General features: G+C 35.2%; 1 protein-coding gene across 2 annotated transcripts in view; it reads left to right on the forward strand.

The window, feature by feature from the left end:
* DENND6A (DENN domain containing 6A) overlaps positions 1-18,085 on the forward strand; it is a 45,331-nt gene that overhangs the window by 447 nt on the left and 26,799 nt on the right. For both annotated transcript variants that reach the window (XM_031470588.2, XM_031470589.2), the window contains exons 2-4: positions 11,626-11,664; positions 11,763-11,805; positions 17,970-18,082. In XM_031470588.2, coding sequence (XP_031326448.1) covers positions 11,626-11,664; positions 11,763-11,805; positions 17,970-18,082 — 195 coding nt within the window. The remainder of the gene's footprint in view (positions 1-11,625; positions 11,665-11,762; positions 11,806-17,969; positions 18,083-18,085) is intronic.

Below are 18,085 nucleotides of genomic sequence, written 5' to 3' on the forward strand. Positions count from 1 at the left end.
GGTCCAGAGGCAGTTCCTGTGGGAGGATCGTGGGCTGTGGCTAGGGGTGAAAAGTTCTCTCTAGGCCCCTCCTAAATACTTGTTAATGGTCGTGTTTTCTTTTTTTTCCTTTCTTAATTTCTTTCTTTCTTTTTCTTTCTTTCTTTTTTTTTTTTAACTGGGTGTCACGGGAATAACTAGAATGGTTAGCGGCACGCGGAGAAGACTGCAGGCAGTGTGCTTGGGACATTTTCAAGAAGCAAACAATGCCCCTGACATATGGTGAACTATAATAGCCAAACGTCACACAACCAACTTTTTAAGATTGTTTTGGTCATTTGCAGTAACTCAGAGCATTCCACTCAGCCTGAGCAGATATGCTTATGTCAGCAGAGGTTTTCTTCTTGTCCTTTTGTTCCTCATTTCTGTTATTTCTTGATGCTGCAACTGAAACGGCCTGAAAGCTAATGTCAAGATGAACATAAAGAAAATCGTTTGCTTGTGAATCTGTCAAGTTTTCCATTTTATAACGCCTTATTGAAAGGCCTTGTAACTTTAACTATTCTTGACATTATTTAGGGCCCCTTTTGTAGCGTAAGAGATTGCTTGTCTTTGTGTGTCCAAGAAAAACATCAGAAGGATGTATGTTTAGAAGATTGTTTTGTTCTGATAGTGGTGATAGATTTTAATGAACCATCTCATTCTGACTTTTGCGGCATAGGTTAACTACAAAAATTGGCCAGGGGGAGTTTCTTAATGCTAAGTGTGTATTCAGTCTGTCTTCTCTGTGTTTTATCATTACACAGATAATACACATTGAGTTTCCATTAAGATCTAGGCATTATGCTGATTGCTGCGCATAAAGATATGAAAAAGATGCTCTATCTTATATTTGTAGATTGAGACTACAATTTAGAGGAGAACCAAGAATTAATCACACTAGCAGATAGGGCCAAATGCAGTGCCTGTCACTTAGTGATGTTCAGTAAATACTTGATAGAATGAGTGGATACATGAACAGTACTTTATCTTGAGGTAGAAACAGCAGTTCCCAAAGACGTATGAGGAAGAGATTTTTAAGCCATCAATCGTTTACATTGACATATTAGCCTGAAGTTACATGTGTAGCAAAATACAATTTAACCAGAATATGTATGGTTGGGTTATTGTAGTTGATTGCATTTTTAAATAGCTAAGGGGGATCCTTTTGGACTCTTACCATTTGGGCATTCTTTATAATGTGAGTATATTTTTCTGACCAAATAAACAATGCTTAGCTTAATTAAGGTGCTATAAAAGTGTAAATCACCAAAGGACTTAATTTGAACTTCATTTACCATAGTATATGCTACTGCACAGAGTTTTCTTTAGGTCTGTAGTTCTTAACTTTTTTACATTCTGGACCTTTTAAAAATGTGATAAACTCCATGAACTTTCTCCATTAAGAAAATGCTAATACAAACTCATAAATATACTTCTGTGGACTATCTAGGGGTCATTTATGGACCTTCTGTTCCATTGTCCTCAGACTAAGAATTGCTGATTTTAGAAGGTATAGGTTGAGGGTGGGGAAGATTTCCTAGTAAAAGATCCAGAGAAAGATAAGCACATTAAATAAAAGGCAAACAACTTAATTTTGTTTTGTTTTCCTGAGAAATGTAGAATATTGGACCTTGCCACTTTTAAAATGAAGAAAAAGGAATGCATATTAATAACTAATATAACAAAATAGTTGAAAATACATTTCACTTTTATATTATGGCCATATTTAGGCCAAAAATGGACAGGAGGAGTTTTAATGGGACAAGAAGGTGAGTGTAGAATTGTGTTGGAGAAATGACATAGTAGCTGTAGACCTACTTCCTATAATACACAACCATAGGGATTCAGAAGGGAAATTAATTAAGGAATAGGTAAAAAGTAAGTTTGGACAGTATATCTTACAACCAACCTGTGTTAATAGAAAGGCAATCCTTGAGTCTTAGGCTTGAGAAAGACTTAAAGAAGTCTGTTCTGCCATGACAAAGTAGTATTTGCAAATTTTAAACAAATGCATAAACAATGCCACTTATTTAAGCTTAAATCCCCACTAAAGAGATAGAATAAATATTGATGAAGAGCTCGAACTCCAGAGCTGGACTGCCTGCCCTGGCTTGAATCTTTGCTACTTAGCTCATCTGAGCCTCACACTCCTCTGTGACAGGATAACAGTATCTGTATCATGGCATTGTTGTGAGAGGTAAGTTAATGTTGATGAAGCATTTGAAACAGTGCCTGAGACTCATTAAGACCTATTGAAGTCTGTATTTGGGAAGCATTAAAATTATCTTTCTCATTTTCAGTGGAGAGAACCCCTAACTTTTGTGAAGATGAGGCCTTTGGACCTAAGTTTTCTTACTAGTAAAACGAAGTTGAAGTACTAGAATCAGTACTTTTTTTAAGTAGGGGAACTTTTTTCCTGTATAAATGAAAATCACATGTGGTACCTCAGTGGCTGATCTGGTTGAAACGGGACCTGTGTGGATATATTTGATTGCAAGACAACAGAAACTAAGCTATAGCTCACAGAAGAGGTGAACTTGCTGTAAGGCCACAGATGTATTTCAAGATAGCCAAGGTACAGACATAGAGGGACTTCAGAAAATGACTGGAACCCAGAACCAGGGAAGCCTCTTGTTTATGCTCTTGTATTATGGATTTGTTCATGCTTCACACTTCCCTTCAAACGAATTTCCTCTTTGTGATCCTTATGGTGAAGTTGCCCTTTTCAACCACTTCAAGGAAGAAAGTGAATGTCACTTTCATTCCAAATACTAGAGGAGATTACTCAGGCCTGGTGTGGGGCACATTCTTACTCTTCTGCAGTCAGCCGAAGACCTGGGTGGTTGGAGGAGTGGTCAGTGTTGCATAAAATTTCCCTTGGGGACCCTGTCCTAAAAGAAGGGGACAAGGAAGGGAGTCTTTTGAGCTGGGAAGAGATCTCAAAAGATGTTCACTACAGGAGGTGTGCTCAGCTTTTCTTTTCCCCTGAAGTGTCCTAGCATCAAGACAGTGACACCAACTGTCCTCTGGAACAAGGTTTGAAATCCCCTGGATGTTATATACTCTATGTTACTTCCAGCTCTGAAATTACCTGATTATATGGTAAAGACTTAATTACCTGAGTCCCGAATTGCCTCATTTATTCAAGCTTTTTTTTTTCCTGATTGAGTAATAATATGCTCATTGTTGAAAACTTGGCAAGAAACAAAATTAGAAACACTAGAAAACATCACTCATAATTATACTAAAGAGATTAATATTTGGCATTTTTGTTAATTTTTTCTTTATATCATTTCATATCTGTCAAAGATTAATTTGTTAGGAACAGAAATCCACTCAAATAGATTAAGAGAGACTGATTGTAAGGAGTCTTTTGGAACCCAGCTGCAGGAAGCAGGGTTGAACCTCATGGGATTTGGAAAGCCCCAGGCTTTTGTCTTTGTCTCCGTAGAGCTGTGTGGTCTTTTGTCTCTGCTTCTCTTTGCATGTCTATTCCATTCTCCATGCTGAGGCTTGTTTCCTCTGTAAGGGTCTTAGTTTCTGCTCCCCCATTTTGCTTGACTTTGGGTCACCGTGGTACTGATTTCAGCCAAACTCTGCTTTTGTGTTCTGGAACCAGGTATAAACTTTATTCAAATACTGGAGTATCTGAATGGTTTCACATGGGTCAGATGCTCACTTTTGTTCAGTCAGCTGTGATCAGGAAACAGTGTTTCAATAACAGTAGTGGCCACTTAGGTTCACCCCTGCAAAGGAAGGAGGGGACATTTCCAAAGCATAGGCTGGGCAGCAGTTCCCCAACAGGTCTACTGTTAAGAGTCTGCTTTTATTGATAAGCATTCTCATAAACAATTTGCCAAATCATTAAAGACTCTTCATGAATATAATGGACCATGATTCATTTATTCATTTTCCTTAATTTGGATACTTTGCAGTTTCCTTTCTTTTTTCTGCAATGTGCAGAGTTATTTGCTACCTGTACACATATCCTTAGAGGTGTTCTGATTTTTTGAGGGCCTTTAAAACCTGTGAACTCATAGAACTTTTAGAACATCATAGGAGGGGACGTTTCTATAATTTGAGGTCTTCTCATGAAACTCTGTAGCCCCCAGTTTTATAAGAATTGAGGAATCATTCGTGGCTTTCCTCCTTTTGAAGGCTATGACCTTACAACTTTCTGGACAGAATTTCTGTTTAGTGAAAAGAACACAGGCTTTGGGGTTTTGAACATCTGCTGATTATCTGATTTTTGGCCAGTTTCTTAAATTCTGAGTCTCATTTTCCTCAACTATAAAATGGGCACATAATACCCTGAGAGTATTATTGAGGTATTAAGCGAGGTAAAGCAAATGTTTAGTGTCTGTCATTTGATGCATGCCCAATATGTTATTCCCTTTTTATAATTAGTGTCCTCACATATTCAGTAATCAATGTGGGACTATTTTGGCTATTCCTTCACTCCTATTATTTTGCCTTAAATTGATTTTTAAAAATGCACAGCTTTAGATGTGAATCATTCAAGCTAAACCTGTATAAACAGGTTTTAAATTTAAAGCATTTCCTGGAAATCAAGTTTATTAGATTTCATTTCGCTGATAGTCTATGACATAGTCTATTTGTATGTACATACAGTTTGTATTCTACCTCTTTGCTGAAAAGAATTTCAGTCCAGTTAAATTATCTATAAAAAGCAGGACAATTTATAATCATTTGATTACTGCTCACCCACTCCCAATTTTTTTTTTCTCTTCTCAGCACATTGAAGATAAAGCTCTGTTCTTGGTTGAAAGCAAACTCTTGCACCATTTTTCAAAGAGCAGTTAGCAGAACTGACTTGCCTTTCTTTCCCACTTTTGTTTTATTTGAGTCACTGCCTATTTATTCCCCCTTATCCCCTAGCAGCGTGGAGCCTGGAGTAGTCCCCACAGTTTTCTTTATCTTAACAAAGTTTCTGTTTATTTTTTCTGAAGAAAGAAAAAGGCAACTTTATGACAGGTTTTCTTTGTTTCTTTCCCTTTTTTGCATGACCTATGGCCTCAGTGTTTGATCTTCAGCAAGTTGATTGTTTGAACTGAAACAGGTATTATATGTAATTGTAGGTTGCTATACTGTCTCATTGAAGCATCTATTCAGCAAATAATTGTTGGGCAACTACCATATCCAGACAGTATGTTCTGGAGATAAAGCCTTGGTCATCCCTTCCTTCAATGAGTTTACAATCTAGCATGGAAAGTAGGCCATTAAACAGTGAATATTATAATAGGAGGATTTGTAGGGTGCTAATAAATTTCCTTGAGAGATAGTAGCACCTCATAGTAGTTTGAAATAGTTCTGTGATTTGAGATTTAAAACCTCAGTGACCTCTTGAGCTTCTTCAGCTCCCAGATTCTACAAAGGCTTCTTTGGTGTTACTAATCTCTGATTCGGTTGTGAAATTATATAATTGCAATCTGGAGATAATCTGGGACATTCTTCTGTCCAGTTAGTCATTCCGCAAGTACTTTATGTTTTTGTATTTTCTATGATAAATGGTGTGAAACATGGAAAACTGTGTCTAAACTTTACTCTTTTTTTTTTTTTTGAGAGATATGGTTTACTGTCCACTCCATGTTCAAACTGATTAAGTTTTCTAGTAGCATAATTTAACTTAGATCTTGAGCAGGCTGGACTTGAGGATACTGATACTGGGATTTTAGGTCATTTTTCCACCTTTTAAAATATCTAAACATTTTTATTGAAATGTAACATACATACAGGGAAGTGCACAAATCGTTAAGTCTATATTTTTGGTGAATTTTCATAAAGTGAATATACCATGTCACAACCATGGAGATCAAGAAACAATATTATTACTACCCCCAAATTTCCCTTATATCCTCTTTTCAGTCATGACCCATTTCCCTTTCCCCTCCAGTCCCTGGCAACCACTAATCTACTTTGTCTCTATGGATTATCCTTTTCTGTATATCTCACATGAATGGAATCATACAGCATGTGCCCTTCTGTGTTTGGCTTTTTTTCATTTAGTAGAATGCTTTTAAGGTTCATCTGTGTTGTAGTATGTATCAGTACTTCATTCCTTTTTATGATTGAATTTTATATCACTGTGTGGATACATCACATTGTGTTTATCCATTCATCATTTGATGGAAATTTGGATTGTTTACACTTTTTGGCTTTGATGAGTAATGCTTCTGTGAATGTTCATGTATAGGTTTCTGTGTGAATGTATGTTTTCACCTTTGGATATATACCTGAAAGTGAAATTGCTGGGTCATGTGGAAACTCTATGTTTAATTTTTTGAGAAACTACTAAATGGATTTCCCGTGTGACTATATTTTCACGTTTTCATCAGTAATGTATGAGGTTTCTAATTTCTCCATATTCTTGCCAGCACATCATCTGTCTTTTTGATTACAGCCGTCCTAGTGGTATGAGGTAGTATCTTATTGTGATTTTATTTGCATTTCCCCAATTTAATTATTTCTCTAATGACTAATGTTGGGTGTCTTTTCATGTACTTATTGGTCTTTTTTGTATCTTTTTTTGAGAAATGTCTAATCACGTTCTTTTCTCATTTAAAAATTGGGTTAATTGACTTTTTATTGTTGAATTACAAGAGTTCTTTATATATCTTGTTCTCTAGACCCTTATCAGACATATGATTTGCAAAAAAATTTTTCTATTCTGTGGTTTGTCTTCACTTTCTTGGTAGTGTTCTTTGAAGCACAGAAGTTTTAAATTTTGGTGAAGTTCAATTTATTTATAGTTGCTTGTGCTTGGTAATTGCTAAGAAACCATTGCCTAAACTGCAGTCATAAAGATTTATTCCTGTGTTTTCTTCCAAGAGTTTTATAGTTCTAGCTTTTACACTTGGGTCTTTGATCCACTTTGGATTTCTTTTTGTTTGATATGAAGTATAGGTGTTACTTTTTTAAAAACCTTATCCTGAGATAATTTTAGACTTATATAGAGTTAAAAAAGTAAGTCAGTTTCCTCTAAAGTTAACATTTTATACAAATATAGTACAATTATCAAAAGTAAGAATATAACATTGATATGATACTATTTACTAGACAACAGGATTTATTCAATTTCACTAGTTTTTCTACTTATGTCCTTTGTTTCAGGATCTAACTTACATTCCTACAGTGCAGGCAGGTGTTATATTGCCATAGCCCTCTCCAGTCTGTGGAAGTTCCTCAATCTTTTCTTATGTTTCATGACCATGACACTTCGGAAGAATACTGGTCAGATATTTTGAAATAATCTCTCAGTTTGAGTTTTTCTGTTGTGTTCTTATGATTAGTCTGAGTTTATGCATTATTGGGAAGACTACTCCAGACAAGATGTGCTCTTCTTGATACATGATAATATTATTGGCAATTTTAATTTTGATCACTTGGTTAATATGATTGCTGCCAGGTTTATCTGTGTAAATTTACTCTTTTTCTCTTTTAATGGTAAATATTTACTTTGTTGGAGATACTCAGACTATGAAGTATCTTGTTTCTGAAACTTTGCTTGCTAATTTCAGCATCCAAAAGTGGATCTTTCCTACAGAATTTATTATTACTCTGGTATTCTAGTAGTGATTTTGTTTTCCTTATTCTTCTACATTTATTAGCTGGAATTCTTATGTAAAGAAAAATTGCCCCTTCTCTTCTTTCTATCTATCTATCTGTCTATCTGTCTATCTATCTATCTATCTATCTGTCTGTATCAGTATGGACTCACAAATACTCATTTCATTCTTTGGATTATAATCTAGCATTATTGTTGTTTATTTTGTTGATCACATTGTTCCAGTTTTGAGTATTCCTGTGTCCTTTAGACATGCGCTTACCTTTTTTCTTTTCTTTTTTTTTTTTTTTTTAGCACTTCCTTTCTTTATGGTGTCCCAAGATGGTCCAGCCTCATCTTATATTTTTCCTACCCCAACCCTGTAAACAGCCACCTCTCCAAGGAGCCCTGATTATTTTTATTGAAGAATGGTGTTTAGCAATCAACATCTGGGTGTTAGGTGTACTTATTGCTACTGGAGTGTCATTGTTTTAATTTTCATATTAAAAAACCTTTTGAAAGAGATATTATATTGTATTTAGTATATCCTAAAATACTTTTCAGCCAATGGAAAAAAATTACAGGAGATATTATCGGTTGAAAATGTATATTTGTTTTTTGCCTGTAAACAATTTCCATGTTCAGTTTGCAGTATACATTATTGTCTAGTCACTGAAGGCTTAATTCTCTTTGTGTTTAGAATTCACCCTCCCTTTAAGGATATGATGTTGTTTGTATGTGAGTTAATGTTTATGTAGGTGATCAGGGCAGGTGTTTTCTGAGGAAATGTAGTCTCTGTCAAGCCTGGTTCACTAGGCAGGGTCGTGCGTGGGGACAGACATCAAATTACATGGCACCAGGTAGGCACACGCAGCCAGGGTGCATGGCAAGCATGCATTTTCCCCTTCTTCAGGTGATACCAGCAGTAAATTAGTTCATATTCCTAATTTTCCTCCTCCTGGGACTGTGATTATTTTCACACTAAAGTGACAATGTGAGGTTATGCAAGGGCAAGAAAGTGGCAGAGAGACACACCTTTGAAGAGAAGAGCCCCATTTAAAACATTTTGTAATACTATTTTCCAGTATATATGTTAGTATTTTTCTGAGGCACATTTTTTCCCCATCATATCATGATGGGAAATATTTATGCTGTGTCATCATTTTTAGGCCTTAATAATTATTTCAAATAAAACTTAGTTTTCTCTTGGCATATTATCTGGCCCCCTCTCCCCTATTTGTTTGTAATATGGGAGATCTTAACATAGGTAACAGAACCAGAGTGACATTAGTTGATACTCTCTGTCCCCCTTTGATGCCTCCCAGGAATGCCAGTGGCCTGGGGGACAGAGATGCCTGGACTTGAGCTATGGAGAGAGGAAACCTCAAGCGAGAGGCGTCTCCAGGTACTAGAGCCAATCCACAGTTGATTAATTCCTGTATAGGTATCAGGAGCTAACTGACCAAACAAAACTAACAGTGATTGCCCAAACTTATAACAGGGTAAAGAATGTACATAGATAATAATTCTAGTAACTGGCAATTTGTGCAGTTTGAAATACTTGGCAATGGTTAACTTTTCTTTCTTCTTTTTTTTTGAATAGGGAGCTTAGTTGAAGTTTTAAAATTAAGTATGAATTTTTCTGATTTTTCTGATCTTAAGTACAGTATGACCATTTCAGTAGCTGTAGCATATAAATGCGCATTATTTCTTTTTGAATATCATATCTATTCCAAAATAGAACACTGAGCAGTTCTAACAGTACATTAAAATGAAATTCTGCTATTCATGTTTGACAGCCTAGTTCAGTGAGTTTCTAAAAGGTAGACTTGATAGGTTATATAGTTTTTAAGTTCTTTTAGCTTACTTAAACATGTGTAGCATATTTAAACCCCTTAAATATACACGCACACCCCCATATATACACATGCACATGTTATATATATATTTAAGGTACTCATCTATATGGGTAAAATATACTGATATTTTTTCCTATATTGTCATGCTAGTATTTTAAACCTTAGGAAGCCAAAGTCCAAAGGAACCACTATGATGTGTTTATATAACAGAAAATGAAACTTTGTATATTTGCTTTTGAGTTGATATTTTAACTTGAGAAAATAAAAATCTGAAGGACATTCACATAAAACTGGCTTTAGAGTCTAAGATTAAGCTATTATAGGCCACTAAACTTGCCAATGTGTTTTAGGCCAGCAAACTCCAGGGTAACTTAGATGTAATGGAATTTTCATAAAATATGGTTAAATAGCTTATAAGTTTGCCATCTCTGCTTTAAAGGTAACAAGGTAAAATGGTCTCAAGATGAAGCAAGGAAGATTGCATACACTTGAAGAATTATTAAATATTGAGTTGTTCAACTAATTTGAGGGTATATCCACTGATTGAAGAAATTATTTTCTTACTACTATGTACCAGAAACTGTTCTTGGGCTAAAGACAGAGTGGTGAACAAAACAGACCAGGTTTATGCCTTCATAAATTGTGGAGTCAGAAGTTAGGTCAGGTTGGTCTGAACATGGGATACAAAGCAGAGTAAGTGGAGAGAATATTGACTTTATTGTCTTTCTCTATTCCAGGAATGGTGGGTGGTGTTCATGTAACATACCAACTCTGTTGACCCTCCCCATGTCCCTGAGTTGAAAAGAATTATATGCCACATCCTGGGAAAGAGGGCTGCGATTACAGGTTAATGATTGCTAGTAAGGGTGGAGTGAGGAATGGTGGCTTGTATACTTTGGAACCAGATAGACCTAAATCAAAGTCCTAGCTCTTTCACTTCCTAGGTAAATAAATTTTGGGAGCATTAACTACTGTGAACTTGTACACTCTTCTGTAAAGATGAGAACAATAGAGTTGTTGTGAAAATTAAAAACTCCAGAAGATGCTCAGTAAATATTAGTTTTCTCCATCTTTTTTCTTTCCTTAGTTTTCTTATATGTAAATTAGGGATAGCACTGCTAGCCTTATCTGTTATTGTGAGAACTAAATAAATGAAATAAATATATGAAACCACTTTAATGCAGTTTATAATATGATATTACTATATGTTATTTCAGGAAATGGAAGATTTTCAGGCTCTTGGGCAGCTCTAGGGAGTGGAAGAATGCATGGATTCTTTCAGAAGTGGGAAGTCATGGATCTCCACGTTAGCAACCCAGTATTAATGTAATTTAGCTGCTTTGTGTCGTTTTTTCTCTCCTTTTTATTATCGGCCACTATCTAATCTCCTGCTCCTAATCTCATCTCTTCTTCACATTCCTGAGAGAATCTAGACTTGTCCACTTGAGCACTGGTATTCTTTGGGGCAGAATTTGCACTCCCAGCCACATCTAGGCAGTAGGCCTGTAGGGTGGGTGCCCTTGGTTCTGGTGTTTGCTGGTGCTGGTTCTGACAGGAGCTGTGCTGGCCTAGTCTTATTTCCTCTGTAGGTGCTATGGGGCAGTTTTCCTCAGAAGGTGGCTGTGGTCACTGCAGGCACTAAACCAACCTGTCGAGGAAAATGCTGAGATTATTTGAAGGAATTGAAGGGAATTAGGATAGGCTTTGTGGTGGGGAAGGTGGCCCTTGAGATTTCTTGAACTGTAGATAGTTAAACTTTTTTTTTGCTTTTCATCTTTCTTTTAATAAGTAGTTAGTGATTTGTATTACTTCTTGGAATCAATTTAAAATCATTATTTCTTCAAGTTGCTACCAGCTGATCAAATATTCTTTAGACTTAGACTTCCAAAGAAAAGACTCAATAAACTGAATTAGTAGCAATTCAGTTGGTAAATTATTCTTGATAACTCAAGATTTCACAATTTTCAGAGATGACTTTGACTCAAAAAAAATTTTTTTTTTGCATAATATAAATCCTATTCAATTCTCACAGCTTCTCCCATATTTCATTAAATTAAAATTTGTGAACTGTTTCTTTAAATGATTTGATCATAGCCAATTACTATTTCAAAAGTACCTATGAATGTTTATAATATATATTCAATATATTTGTGTAACCGAATCTAACTCTTTTTCTTCTAGGTAATTTATCCTCAGCATTCCAAACTTACTGATAAAGAAGTAAGTAAAAATACTGCTCTGTATAGTTTACTGCTGTATTTGTTTGTTTTTATTGATGTGTATGTGTCAGCATATATAGTTTTTGTTTTCTTTTTCAGAAAACCAATATTTGCTATTTGTCTTTTCCAGATTCAAATTCAGGTAACTATTTTTCATGTGGTGTTTCTGTTGAATTTTGTAATAAGAATACTGATTATATTCTTCATATTTGAACATTGATTGAAATAACATAGTAGAATGCAAACTGAATTTCAGCCTAACAGGGCAGTGATTTTGATTCTTAGTTTTATGATGCCTAGTAATGTCTTATTTTTAGTTGGTTCAACTTTTTAAATGTTACGTTGTAATGAGGTAAAACATCGTGGAGCAATACACTGTTGAAGTCATAAAGAGATTGAAAATCAGTGACATTGGTGTGTTTGAGGATTTATAGTAAAACAGTTTTCTTTCAGTTCAGGATTTGGGAGCTTGCCAAGAACTCTGTAAAAGCAGGGGGAAAAAAAAAAACACAACAGGGCGAATATGGTTATAAAGCATGGCCATCAAGTATTTCCAGTAGTTTATGTTAGTGTATATAAAGTATTTGGAATAGTGCTTGGCTATAGAATATACTTTATAAATGTTTGCTACTATAATTAAGCTTGGTTTGACTGTTCTCTTTTAAACTCTCCCTTTGTGTGGTCCTAATTATTGAAATCTTTCAGATCACCTCTTGTGTTTCACTCTCAAAATAGTTTTTCAGGCTTATCGTGACCAGAACATTCAACTTCTTAGACCACACACAGAATCCTGTGAAGCAAGGCATTCCAGTTCCCTTTCCTTTTGTGGTTACTTCTAATATCCTGTTAATTTACTATAGTTACTCTGATTTGGGAAGACTTAACATTTTAGTTTTTAAAAGCATTTTCTCTTTTCCTTATAAATGCTTCCAGAGTTTTTTCCTATACATTTGGAACTCAGCTTTCATGAAATATGTTTTTTTTTTTTAAAAAAAAAAAGTGATTTCTTGGTTGAAAAAAAAAAAAAGACTTCTTTGAGAGATCCCAGGAAGCCTTTTGTTTTGACCTGAAATTATTGGATTCTTGTAGTATGTTTTGCCTGTTGATTAAATAATGATAGAGAGGTCTTATAGAATCTCCTCTCACTTCAGATTACATTTTCCTTACAAAGTCCATACTTGTAGTTCTGAATGTAGTTTGAGTCTTGGACTGGACTTCCGTGGCTCAGGGTAAGCTGAGTTGTGTGGATTACAGGATGAACTGACTTTATGTGATTGGAGTCCCAGTGGATTATGCTGCATACACTTCTCTTTCAGATCTTGCCTGGTTTTCATGGCTCTTTCTCTTTTTCATCTCCCTACATGAGCATCAAGACCAAGAAGTTAATTATGTGGTGTTTGGATAGTCTTTTTTATTTCTAGTTTATAGTTAGTCTCTGTATCAGTCATTTTCTTATTGAAAGTTAAACTCAAGTGTAAACTTTGTAAACCAGAATTTTTTCAGTATTTCAGGCATTTGAGTGACCTACACATGTTTTGTAATGCCTTTTTTATAAACTGCACATCAAATGAAGTATGGGTCATTTTATTTTGAAGTATGGTTGGTATTTAGAAGTAAAATCAACAAATGATCTTAGAATAGACACCTAGCCATCCTCACAGATGAGTGTTCATCTAGACAGCAAGAGACTATGCATTATTTATATATTTGAGATCACTGTTCTCAGTTGTAATTATCTAAGTAGTTTGTCTCACTTATGTGTTTATTGAATGGAAGTTGGAACTAGTACTCGGCCAACTTTGAAATGTATTTAGTTTTTTCCCAAGATTGCATTATTGTTATAGAAAGCACAGTACAGCAGTCTTTAGGAAAGAATCATAATCTAGCTTTTGTTTCCATGGTGCACACTTAAAAAAATTAAAACAGCACTTAGACTCTATGGTAAACTATACAGATAAAGAAGAATACTTTTGGGATTCCCAGTGAAAGGGTTTGCCAGCCCTCCACCTCCTCCACCCTCTACCCACACACACCTTAGATACCATGACTTTAGGGGAAAAAAAAGTTTTATTTAGTTTGTTTTTAGGTTTCAGTTTCTTGTTCCATTTGAATGGCTTTTATCTTTAGGAGACTAAGTTTAAAGTATATTTTCTCTCTGATAAATATTTGTCAGGTTTTTTTTTCTTATTCCTTACCATTAATATCATCTGGATATATGTGTTCCTGAGACTTAGGCTGTGATGGTTACCCAAGGATTGTAATCTCTATATTCTAAACTTGGCCAGATTAAAAACTCAGCATTAATAGAGAGACTTTTAAGTAATGATGAATCTGAGGGAAAGATTAGTCCTTGTTCTGGAAGGATTAGATGTGCAGACAATATCTGTCTCAGCAGATTTCTTCTCTGAAAACAGTTGGGACATCATCATGTACTTTACCCTTCCCAGTGGTGAAAGCAGTATTTCTCATACTTATCTGTGTTGAAGGGTTATTTGGATTTTTTAAAAATTTCCAATCTGTTGTGGGACAATGCTTTTATAAAATATAGTATGTATGCATGAATTATTAGAAACATGAAAGGGAAAAATACCAAAGAAATAAAAAATTAAAGTCCAAATTTGTCATGACAGTGTCAGATTGCTGTAAGTTTCTAAATGTTTATCCTCACTTTGGGTATTTATTTCATCATGGATCATAACAGGAATTTGTGGACTCATATCAGTCTATAGCCTACACGTAGAGAAGCTCTGGTTTAAAATCCTGCTTTTCATCAATTCCAACTCTAATCACAGAGAAGATGACTACATAGAGCTGAAGGCCGAGGGATGGGGCCAGTTATTAAAGTCTCATGTTTTATCTTAGTCTTTTTCTGATCTGCTCTATTGCTGTTTTGTGCTAATATAAAAATACTGTTTCAAGTTGCCTGCTCCCTTTAGGAAAAATATTTAAGCTTTTTTCCTCAAATCTCAAGTAATATTTTTGATATAGGACGGTGTCTTCTGTTTATCTATAGCTTTGCAGTCTTGGTTTGGTTGGCAGATATAAAAGATAAAATCATCTGTACCCTTAATAATTTTAAAATGAGAGGAGAGCTCTTTGTGGCATACCACAGGACAGTCACATAGGAGGAGCTGTGACTGGCAGGATTGGCCCAGAAACCAGTGAGTTCAGCAACTCTTCAGTTGGGTGCTTTTCAGAAGGACCTTTGTTTTTTGAGTAAAGTAGAGAAGCTTTGATCTGCTCCAATTGGCAGTGAAGTAGCATTAAAAAAAAAAAAAAAGTTTTATTGAGATACAATTTACCCATGTAAAGTGTACAATTCAGTGATTTTTTTATTATATTCACAGTTGTGCAACTATCACCTCAATCAGTTTTAGAAAATTTTCATCACCCAAAAAGAAACTTCATACTCTGTATTTCTCCTACTTACCTCTACCCTCACCCCAGCCAGCACCCCTATCCCTGGGCAGCCACCTGTCTACTTTCTGTCTCTGTGGATTTACCTATTCTGGATATTTCGTATAAGTAGAAGTGGTGTCTTTGAAGTCCATTTTGACTTGAAAGAGCCATTATGATGTAATGGTTAAGAGCACCAGCCCCAGAGGCAGACTTCTTGGGTCTAACTTCTTGTTCTTGTTACTTAGCAGATTGATTTCTTTGGATGATTACATAACCTTTCTGTGCCTTGGTTTCCTCCTCATAAACAGGAATAATAATGAGACCTACCTGAGAAGCATGAAGACCAAATGAGTTAATATATCTACAGTATTAGGACAGTGCCTTCCACAGAGTAAGCACTCAGTGAAATTGGTGCTCAGATCATACATTGAAAGGGGGAGGAAAATCACTTCTGAGGCAGAGAAAATAATGAAAATAATTTTGACCTATGATTCTGTTTGACTTCTGTTGTAAAAAACTTAGTTGTTTGGAAAAGGATGGTGGGGGAAGGTTACAGGAATTTTCTTGGTTTAAAGAGTGCGATTATTAGTTCTGTTTTCTAGGCTAGTGAAGATTATGTTAGGTTAATTAAACTGGAACTTTCCCTCAAGCTGCAGGGATTTGCTGAGCAAACTTGCTGTTTTCTTAGTAACTGCTACTTTTAAAGGAAGCATTTATGTTGCTCTTAATCAAGAACCCATGTTAAGGTGTATTTTCCTTGGAGAACCGTCATTTAACCTTAAAATTTGTGTAAATTCATCTTTATTCTTTGACTTATATCAAGAAAAAAAATCATTTCCATTAGAACTTTTCCCCATGTTAGTGTTAACAATCAGATAGCTATAGTGCATATAGCATAACTTTCAGATCTTTTTTGATCTTTATAGATCTTTAGTTTTCTTGGTGAATATATTGGGTAAGGTACTTGGAATTCAGTACAATGGTAGGTCAGTTGTGGAGTTTTATTTTAGAATTATTGAATATGACTGCTGGAAGTGACTTTAGAGATTATCTCACAATACCCCTTACTTTTTTTGACAAGGAAATTGAGAACCTTAGTTTACATGACTTCTTGGAGGCTGATTACTGACAGACCTGTGACTACATCCTATTGAGTGTGGCTCCTTTTTCCTCAGAAAATAACTCTGCCCTCATGTCCCAGTCATTTTACCTTCTTTCTTATGTAGTCATTATATTGCTTAAGTAGAGATTCACTGTCTTGTTAAATAGGCAAACTGAATGGTCATACTACCAATGTAGATTTATTTTTGATGAGATTGTAGGGTGTCAGGATTGCCTTGTCCTTCCTAGGTATTGTCTTCTGCAAGGCTAATGTGAATAACCTGCTTGCCAATCGATAATGCCTCTTTTCCTGTCCCAATAATGGTGAGGTCAGGATGGAGAACAAAGGTTTACCCAGATAAGGAGTTGGTATTATGGGAATGGAGCCTGGTGGGTAGGGATTTAAGGCTGTGAGAGCGTCATTATTTTCTTTCCAAAGCTCAGCATTCCTTACATTTTCCAGAGGCTAAACATCTCTTCCTTAAAATCGTTTGCATTTTTCTGCTATTTGTTACTAAGTGTCTCATAGAAATTAGTGTGTACTTTTCAGTGGATTCCTTCCTTCTTTCCTTCCTTCCTTCCTTCCTTCTTTCCTTCATCCTTCCCTCCCTTCCTCCCTCCCTTCCTCCCTTCCTCTCTCCCTTCCTTTTAAATGCCTTCTAAAGAGAAAAACTGAACATCTCTATATAAATTTCCTGAACTAAAAGCTAGGAGTATTTTCCATTCTCTCAGGTCTCTTGTATTTTCCTTATTTTGAACTATCTGCTATAAAAAGTAAAGAAATTGAATTGACTCACTTTCCAGTCTGCTTTGTTTCTTCCCTTCTCCACCAAAGAAATATTAGTTTCTATATTTGCATTTAGGTGTACATACTGAGTTGCTTTTTAAAAAACTTTATCAAGTTTCTGCTTCCTTTCTTGAGAACTTCATGTGCTAAAAAAAAATACTTCTGTGTGTAGTAATAAGTAATAAAATCTTGAGCACATTTCATATTTTATGTAATCTTATTCTAAATATAGTAACTGGGAAGAATTTGAGTGATAAGCTACTTCATGTGTCTTTTACTTTTTAGAGTATTAAGAAGTTTTTGTAATTATTGCCTGGAAGTTTGGGTAATGTTTTAAGAGATTTGATAAAATGATTATTTTTTTAAAGAGTTTGCTATATTGTTTGTTTGTTTGTTTGTTTTAAAATTCTCATTATAAAATATAAAACACATACAAGGTCAAGAAATAGAACTTTGCCAATACCTCAAAATCTGCCTCATGTCCCCTCCTAAACACTATTTCCCTCTGTCTCACCAAAGGTAACTACTATCCTGATTCTTATAGTAATGTTTCTTGCTTTTCTTTGTGGTTTATCACCCAACCATGCATTCCTAAACACTACTGTTTGCCTGCTTTAAAAAAAAATGTGTGTGTGTGTATATATATATAAATATAAATGGATTTGAGCAATTTGTGTTCTTTTGTATTTTGCTTCTTTTGCTCATTATTATGTTTGTGAATGAACGTTATATACAGTTTTCAAAAAAATTTTAATTATATAGAGAAAATGCAATAGGAAAAATAGTAAAGGGACATAGGAGTTAAGATGCATGTTTTACTAATGGCTTGGCCTCCAGCCAACAAAGATGGCTTTGAGCAAGTCACTTGAACTCTCAGGATCTCCTTTTTCTTCTCTAAAACGTGATACAATGGGTTTAAATGATTTATAAGACCCCTTCAGCTTTAACATTTGATGAAACTGGATAAATCAGTGTTATACTGTGCTATTCTTAATTTCTTTTATCTTTGTTTTCATTAGGTTGTCTTGGAGATACCCAGTTTTGTTTTAGATTTCGACAGTCTTCTGGGAGGAGGGTGTCACTGCATTGTCTCCTGGATCAATTTGACAAAGATTTACCAGTTTACTTAAAGGTT

This window comes from Camelus dromedarius, chromosome 17 (genome assembly GCF_036321535.1).
Source record: "Camelus dromedarius isolate mCamDro1 chromosome 17, mCamDro1.pat, whole genome shotgun sequence".
Taxonomy (NCBI): Eukaryota; Metazoa; Chordata; class Mammalia; order Artiodactyla; family Camelidae; genus Camelus; species Camelus dromedarius.